The 9,088-nt window shown below is 37.8% G+C and overlaps 1 protein-coding gene across 1 annotated transcript; it reads right to left on the reverse strand.

Annotated features, from left to right (window-relative positions):
- Positions 1 to 7,011: 7,011 nt before the first annotated feature.
- Positions 7,012 to 8,671, reverse strand: LOC111989175 (uncharacterized). The gene is made up of 3 exons (XM_024020964.1): positions 8,195 to 8,671; positions 7,716 to 8,096; positions 7,012 to 7,602 (listed from the first exon to the last, which is right to left on the reverse strand). The coding sequence occupies exons 1-3, from the start codon at positions 8,669 to 8,671 to the stop codon at positions 7,012 to 7,014; spliced, it is 1,449 nt and encodes a 482-aa protein (XP_023876732.1).
- Positions 8,672 to 9,088: the final 417 nt, after the last annotated feature.

Below are 9,088 nucleotides of genomic sequence, written 5' to 3' on the forward strand. Positions count from 1 at the left end.
TGAATCCATCAAGTGTGTTGAAGATTCAAGCTGAAAAGTGCAAGGTCATTAAAGCTCGAAAGCTAGCTCAATAGCTAGTGTCTATCGAGCTTGAATAGTTGTTCTAGCCCCGTGGCTCGATAGTTGCTCTACAGTTGCTCGACAGATGGCTATTTGTCGAGGTTTAAGAAAAACAGATTTGCAGTTCTATTTTAACTCTAATCCGTGATTATGTGTTTGGGCTTTCTTTTCTCATAACCCTAGACATATAAAATGATTATTTCAAGTGCCATCAAAGAGGACACAAGTTGCACAAGTGTTGAGCAAAGTTTGTTCAAGCAAATTGTAACCGGAGACAGAATTTTTCCCTAGTTCATCATTCTTGTGAAGAAGTTGCTGTGTTTGAGCACCGTAGGGTTTTGTGACCAAGCATCATTTGGATCTTCATCATCTAGATAAACTGAAGAACTTTGTAGCCAACAACCTTCTCTAGTTAGTGATTGAAATTGTGTACTACGATCCGCGCAATTGGTTAGTCACGTACTGGGAGCTGTGCATTACAAGAAGAGATTGTCACTACAGAACAAGTTCAATTGGGTATTGGGGTAAGGGTTCAACTTTAGGTTGGTATAAGGTACTGGGATTCCTTTACTTGTAACCGCTTGTTTTGATAATAGTGGATTCTTGGGAGTGGTGACCTTAAAATCACCCAGTGGGCTTTTTGCCGTATTGGTTTTCCCTATTCGTAAACAAATCACCGTGTCAAATTATTTTCCGATGCATACTTAGTTTAATTGGTGATTTGTTTGTGCTACCACACACGTTGCATGTTAATTTTATTAATTAATAAACTTGGCTAATTAATCAATTAATTCATCACAAATGGTCAATACGTTTTTGGCCTATCAAGTGGTATCAGAGCAGGCACACTTTGATTAGGGTTAATTTTTGTTATGTTGATCCATTAACCCCTGTTTGTCATGGATAGAGAACAGTCTTTGATTATACCTTCTTTATTTGATGGCACTAAGTATACCATGTTAAGTTGCATTACAAGACTAAGACTAAGAAGGGAACTACTTCCTTAATATGGACAACTTCGCAGGGGAATCCTGCTGCAGAAATTATCCAGTTTGAGGGAACGGGCCTAAATGGTTTATGCCCAAGCAAATCATTTTTCCTCAATAGAGGGTAGGCTTTTAGAGGGAGAAAAAGGATTAGCCTACTGGTGCATGCCTGCCATTCTATACTCTCCATTTTTTCTCTGATTCTCGTTTTTCTTTTTCTTTCTTAGTGTTTGCTCATGTAGTGTTATAGTGATAGTGATGTTGTGATTCTCTTTTAGTTGTTGTTACTGTTGTGATCGTTCCCCTCCTTCACTATGCATGGCAAGGACCCTTTATATACTGTCTGTCGTAACTGTTTTTTACCATTTTAGCCTTTAACTACTTTTTACTAAATTTGGGTGTCCTTCCCAACAACCCACTGGTTTGTCAGCTACCCAGCCACCACCACTTACCTGTACTGGCAGTGTTACTACCCATTACCAAACAAAGAAAACTCTTTTATTTGCTTGTTCACTGTGGCATTCTCATCCACCACAGTGTGGGTATTCTCTCTTGCTATCCCTCATGGCATGCACCTAGTGATTCCAGCTCATCCTTCCTCTTTTGGGTGGTATGTCATTCCAGCAGGACATTTCTCCCAAAAGAGTTTAAGCAGGAACCCCAAAATAGGCTTTCCCTTCTCCCCACTACCAGATCATACCCTCTCTTACCTCTGACCCATGACGCACCACCCCTGTATTGGCTGGGTACAGGTTGGTAATGACTGGGCCTTGCGCTTGCTCTACTTTCGTGTACATCAAAAGCTTGTCTACTGCTCATGTGTTTGCCATGGTCTGAAGGTTCATCTGTGCATTCTGTCGCTTATCCTTGACCTCTTATGGCGTGAACAGTCTTCTGATTTTCCATTCTTTATTGGCTTGCTCCTTTCAAGGGTTAGGCCTTTGCTTGATTGTGGGTTTTCCCCTCTTGAGCCCATTCTTTGCTCCTTTCGTAATCTTGTTGTCATTCCTGCCATACGACTCTGCTATTCCTGCCATGGTGTTACTTGACCTGTGCTCACTGGGCCTTCTTTGGGCCTGTTGCATGTTCTTCTCTCAATTGGTTTCAATGACCCAGTATAATCATTGGATCTATACTCATGATATTTTGGGCTTCCTCGACCCATTACATTGCTTGTGGACCCCTTTGGCCCATTTCTTTCTCTTTGGGCATCCTTGGCCATCCTCAGCCCATTTTCTAATTCTGCATTCTCATGGGCTTTTACTAACTCTTTTGGGCTTCCCTGGCCCAATTACCTTATCCTTAATCCTTGAGGCTCGTGGGCTTTCCATCAACCCCTTGCTTTCTTACTTCATTACTTCGGGCCTTCTGTGGCCCATTCTTGCTTTTCTACATCACATAATACCCATGAGTTTACTACTTCTTTCTCTGAGCTCCTCCAAGCCCATTTCCTTTCCTCAAGACCCATTTCTTTACTTTATGGGCCTATGATCCATTATTCCTACAATTCGGGCTTAATAGTTTTCTTTTTGTTTTTTTCTATCAATCCACTAACTCTTTCCTGCCCATATTGTTGGGCTTCTTCCTGCTATTGGGCTTTCCCAAAAATGAGCATCAACAAAAAGAAAACCCTATTTTTTAAGGGAAATTGACACTTTTTTTTTCTTGTAATTTCTTTGAATAATTATTTTAATTAAAAACTTAAATATGACAGTTAACGGGCTTTCTTGACATTGTGAATTGAAGAAAATGATTATAAAGCAGATGGTAATAGGCCCCCAAACACTATACCTAAAACCCTAATAAACCAACTCATGGTCCAAAAAACGTGTAAATCTAAGACTGGAAAAAAACTATCAAAGCCTTAATATCAAGTACAAATGTTATCTCTAAGCCCATGAGCTGAATGTCAGGGAAGCTCTCTTTTGTGTTGGGTTTATTAGCTAAGCCCATGCTAAATAAATCAAACAGAAGACACTACAAGATTTGTTGCTCGAAGCCTATAGAGCAAGGTTGTCAAAATCACGATCCGGATCATAAAATCGCACGATTTTACGATCCCACATCACCAAAAAGATTAAAATCGTAGCAAGATCGTAAAAATGTTAAGATCGTAGGCAGGATCGTGTAGGATCGTATAGGATCATAGGATCGTATGGGATCCTACCGATCCTACCATTTGGCTTTTTTATTTTTATTTTTATTTTTTTATTTTTTTTATGTGGGATTCATTTGGGTCATTTGGGTAAGTCCAGTAAGATAATCCACAGTCCACCTAAAGGTCCTAAACCCACAAGCCCAATGGGTTATCAGAACCCAATAATAAATTGAAGTCCCAAATTTACCCCTATCTCAACATAAAATCTCAAAAAAAACCTTTAGTATTAAGTTAAATGTTTCAAAAACAAAACCTAAATATTTTAGAAACACTAAGCTCCAGCAAACCAGCACCTCTGTCCCGCGCCTCCACAGTCCTCTATCGAAAACCCAGCCCCTCTCAGCCTTCTCAATGATGTTGCCGTGAGCCATCCCATCACTGCCTTTAAGCTTTATGGTAATTTGCTTTGGTAGTTAGTAGTTTATCATTTATTTGTACTTTGATAGCTTGATTCCAGATTGTTGTGTTGTGTATATGATTTTGAGAACGCTTTTAAAGTTTTTATTTTTCTATTTTGTTAACTAAATTAAGTAAAATTTGAAAAATTATGAAACAGGATCTTCAGTATTTGATTCTTTGAGAAATATTAATAAACACAATTAGTAGTTTAGAATTGCACACAATTAGCTAGTTTACCTTAGATTGAGAAATCTCTTTTGGATTACATATTGTAAATTTGTAGTTAGTTATTTTGTAGTTAGCTAGTTTTTATATGCTAACTAGCCTAACTTATTTTGGATTTGGAACTTAAAATTTGGAAAATATTTTCCATATGTGTAGATAATATTTTGGTACTAAGTTGCTAATTAAACATGTACTAAAATTTTTAGATACATTATGTCAAAAGTTAAATATATTTTGTTTCGATAGAATGACATAAGAATGATGTAGTATATGCAAATTACATTTTATTATGCAATTTTTTTTTAATGGATAGATTCATATTTTAAGTGATTATATAACATACAAAGTCATTATCAATAGGTTTTTTGCTTAAAATCTGAAAATAGGTAGGATCTTACGATCCACGATTCGATCCTACGATCCACGATCCTACCTACCTCCTACGATCCTACATAGGATCCCGATTTTGACAACCTTGCTATAGAGATCTATTAGTCTAAATTGTTTAAAGCAAAAAAATGTCTTGACACTCCTGAACTTTGATGTAATGGTCATAACACCCCCTTAAACATTTTTTTTCCAGCCGATTTTCTCCTTAAACTTTGTACAAGAGCCAAATTAATACATTTGTTACTCTTCTGTTAATATACTAACATAATAGTCACATGAGATGCACGTGGACTCTTAAAATTCTAAATCTAATTTCATGTAGCAATGATAGAAGGAGAGAGAAAGTTAGGGTCAGGTTTAGAGAGAGATAAAGTTGAACTAGACCCATCGTTCTTGTTCTCACCGAAGATGGAGCTCATGTCCCACCGAAGATCTCACTGTCCAAAGCTGGAGTCAGACCCACAACACCATCAAGTCCCTAACCGAATTCCTCTGCTTCTAGATTCTTCAAACGCCATTTTTACACCTAATCTAATATGGTGATTTTTTTTTTCTTTTTTTTTTCTTTTTTTGATGTTTAGGTACAACGCCACCATGCTTGGGTTCTAAGGTACATGGGTTTGATTTTAGCATTTTCAATAGAGTTTTATTTAGGGGGGCAAGACTTGGTTTTAAATGGTTGTGAAGTCTGAAGGAGATAGTTTGATGGAGGTATTTGATGAGATTGGTGTTTGATTTTGTAGTTTTTATTTGGATTTTCAGTAATGGGTTAAACTTATTTTAGCTTTAATCATAAGTTCTACTATTGTTGTTTGTTTCTTTTTATTGGGTTTCTGCAATTTGATTGATTATGCAGATGTGAAGGTTTTGGTTATGAGATGGGTGCGCTTTGTATGGCTTTTTTTTTCTTTCTTTTTTTTTGCATTTTGTGTTGGGGCCTAATTGACTTTCCTAGAAGTTGGATGCCAAGATCGGAAGTGGGACACAAACTCCGGCTCCCCGGTGAGACCCCAAACAGGGGTCTGGTTCAATCGACTCTCTCACCTTCTACCATGAAAGTTCATGGAATTAGATGGAATATTTTTAAGTCCACGTGAGTCTCATGGGATGATTCTGTTAATATACTAACAGAAGAGTAACAGAGGTATTAATGCGGCTCTGAAAGTTCATGGAGTAAATTGGCCAAAATAAAAGTTTAAGAAGTGGCATAGCCATTATATCAAAATTTATAAGGTGTTCGGGCATTTTTCCCCCTCTATTTTGTGGGATTTATTTAACTAAGCCTATGCCCAATGCAATGTTAGGTTCTTAGACTTTAGGATCTTAATGTATTAGAACTTTAATGTATAATGTTGGCAAACCATGATCAAAACATTTTAATCTAGATTTATGTTCCTCAAAGTGTGGTTATGTGTAAAGTTGGAATCGAATAATTGTAGGAAATTACTATTCAATTTCTGCAAAGCTCGATTGATCAAAAATTAGACTCGATCGATTGAAGCTCGTGCAGATTATTTTTCTGTAGAATTTTCCAACTCAACCCAAGCCCATATGACTTGTAGGATTTAATTTTTTGCTTGAAGTATAAAAAGAAAAACCCTAACCACGTTTTAAAAGTTGTTGATATGCTGTGTGTGTGAATCTCATGAGAGATCTAGAGGTATTTACCTTCATACATACTTAGGGTTATCAAGATCAAGATTGATGTCGAGAGCTTGGTGATCTCTTCAGTTGCTGTTTCAAGAGCTTAAAGAAAAACACAAGTGGGAGTACTTGTGGTTGCTGTGGATCAAGGAAAGAAGTAGTCCATGAACTCGGAGCTGTCATGTGGTCGTGGTAGTAAGTTTTCTACTTGAGGTAGTAATAGGATGTTAATGGTCTAAGTCGCTATTGTAAAACTTCAATTCTTTCATAGTGGATCTGTTTTACCTTGAGAATAGCTAGGTTAAATCCTCCCCATGTTTTTTATCGGTTTGGTTTTCTTGGGTTATCATATCATGTGTTCTTTATATTTCCACACTGTTTTATATGATATGATTGTTTTGTCAATTTGAATAATTTACCTAAGTAATTACTTGGCTAAATAACTAAGTTAAACAACTTGTGTTTTAAGGGGTCTAAAAAAGTAGACATCAAATAGCAAACACTACAAGATTTTGAGCCCTAAAAGCTAGTGAGATCCATTGACTTTTTTTTTTTTTTTTTTAAACTTCAATCCATTATTGAGAAAACCAGGAACAAGCATGATAATCTTACTTACAAGCAACTGCCAAAGCAAGTGGAAGATTATCCTTATTAAAGGGAAAAGGCATACAGTAAAAAAAAGCCAATTTAGCAGCAATGTGGGCGGCATAATTGGAAGTCCTACTAGTCTAAACAAAGGCGCAAATAGAGAAACACTTTGCAAAGCCTAACAAATTACTAAAAATAGTGTTGGTAGACCAGTCCGAATCAAGAACAAAGGAAAACAAGGAGTCAATGCATATTTTTAAGTCGCTCTCAAGGATGATATAGCTCCAATTTTCCTAGTTTGCAATGTGGACGGCCCATAAAAGCGCTTTAGCCTTAGCTTGGAAGGGTGATCTTTGTGATAAAATTTTGGTCGAAATGTTGCAAATAAAACCATTGTTGTCCCTGGCTATGACTGCCAAAGCAGTTTTGGTGCTTGAAAGGGCTGCGTCAGTGTCGAGTTTGATGTAGCTAGGAAGAGAAGGGGACCAACATGCTGGATTTTGCTGCTTTAGCCTTGGAGGGGGGAACATGACACATAGTTAGATATTCTTGGCAACTTCTCTAGATGGAAAGGATGGAGGTGGCCAGATTCGAGTTACTCCCCATAAAGAGTTCTGCACTCTTGAGATGCCAAATCTCGTCTAAAATTAGAGCCATGGTCAGAGACACCTTCCAATGCCCCCAAGTTTGGCAGAGAGCTTCAAGCAGATTAAGGACAAGATTGACAATGTCCTTAGTGGAAGAAGTTGAGACAACCTTAGATTTAAAACCCCAACAAAGAGCGAACCATAGAGCCTTTGTGACTGGATAGAACAAGAAAATATGGCATGCGCTCTCAAAAGCGTTTTTGCAGAGATTACAAGATGATTCAGTAATGATAAAACGCTCTGACAGATTTTCTTTAGTTAGCAAAATATCATAACAGAGTCTCCAAAGGAGCATTTTCAACCTCTCTAGGGCTTTTAGATTCCAAAGCTTTTTCCAGTTCACATGTGTAGCTTCTAACACATTCGGTACAGAGTTGGCAATTAAGTATGTTGACTTTACCGTGAAACTTCCTTTCGATTCAGGCACCCACATTAACTTGTCTTGTTTAGGACTAGTGGGGATAGGGATAGATAGGATGGCTCTTGCAGCTATAGGCTCAAACAACTAATGTATGATTTGGGATTTACAACAATGGATATTGGGGTCAATGAGCTGTGAAACTTTGATGGGGGGTAGTGCAGAGGATGAGTCCTTTGGTTTAGGAATAAATCCTTGACCCATGGGTCTTGCCAAACATCTATAGAAGCTCCATCTCCAATGGTGTAGCAAGCTCCTTTGATGATGATGGATTTGGCCTTATCAATTGCTTTCCATACAGGAGATGCTGATTTTGGGGGATCAGATCTCAACCAGCTGTGATCTACCTTGTATTTGGCTCGGAGAATTTGCATGCAAAGGTTATCTCGCTTAGAGGCAACCATCCAAGCCAACTTTGCCAACAAAGCATTGTTTATGTCTTTGAATTTTCTAAATCCAAGACCACCCGCAGCCTTTGGAACACAAAGTTTGTCCCAAGACTTCCAAGCGAGGAATTTTCCTTCTTTAGCTTTTTGTTTCCACCAAAATCTTCTGGTAATAGCATCCATTTTGTCACATACCTTCTTAGGGATGTTGAAAGTAGACATAGCATACGTAGGTATAAACAGATCAACAGAGGAGATGAGGATTTTCCTGCCTGCCCAGGATAAGCACTTACTTCTCCAACCCATGACTTTTCACAAAGATAAGAGAAGTCTAGAGATGGGGATCTAGATAGGATTAGAGGAGCTCCCAAGTACATAGCATCCTCTTTTAAATTTTTGAGCTGCAAGATTTCTTTGATGTGTCTACGGTGAGAGGGATGAGTGAGCTTGGAGAAGAAGACCCCTGATTTGCTCTTGCTAATTCTTTGCCCAGACCAAGAGCAGTACTTCTCTAGCACCGCATTGATGTTGTGAGCATCTTTTGAGGTGGCCTTTGAGAAAAAGATTATGTCATCCGCATACATGACATGGGTCATGGCTAGGCCATAGGAGCTTGCTTTGATACCACTTATGTTCTTGGTTCTTACCTCGTGATCCAATAATTTAGAGAGAACTTCCTGGCCCAGAATGAACAAGTAGGAGGAGAGCGGATCTCCTTGCCTTAGGCCCCTACTAGGAGTGAAGCTTTCTGATTTGCCTCCATTAACCATGATTTCGAAGGTCACAAATGATAGACAGGCAGTAATCCAACTGGTAAAAGTGCTGTTGAAACCCAAATGAAGGAGAACAAAGAATAATACTAGATAGTAATGGACTTCAAAGCCCAATGTAATTGGACTCATTAGGGCACACAAAGGCCTAGCCTGTGTCTAGTAACTCCACGGCCTAACAACCCGTTTCATAGAAAGTGTAAAATACCACACCATTTCACAAAGAGTATTGGTGTTTGCTACAACCATAGAAAAAAGCAACTAGATGTATGAAGAACTTATTTTGTTACTAGAGAAACTAATTGCAGCAAAAATATTTCAATATATCATCATTGATTTTCTTTCTTCTTTTTTTTTTTTTTTTTTTTTTTTTTTTTTTTTTTTTTTTTTTTTTTTTTTTTTTTTTTTTTTTTTATT

This window comes from Quercus suber, unplaced genomic scaffold (genome assembly GCF_002906115.3).
Source record: "Quercus suber isolate HL8 unplaced genomic scaffold, Cork oak 2.0 scaffold_200, whole genome shotgun sequence".
Taxonomy (NCBI): domain Eukaryota; kingdom Viridiplantae; phylum Streptophyta; class Magnoliopsida; order Fagales; family Fagaceae; genus Quercus; species Quercus suber.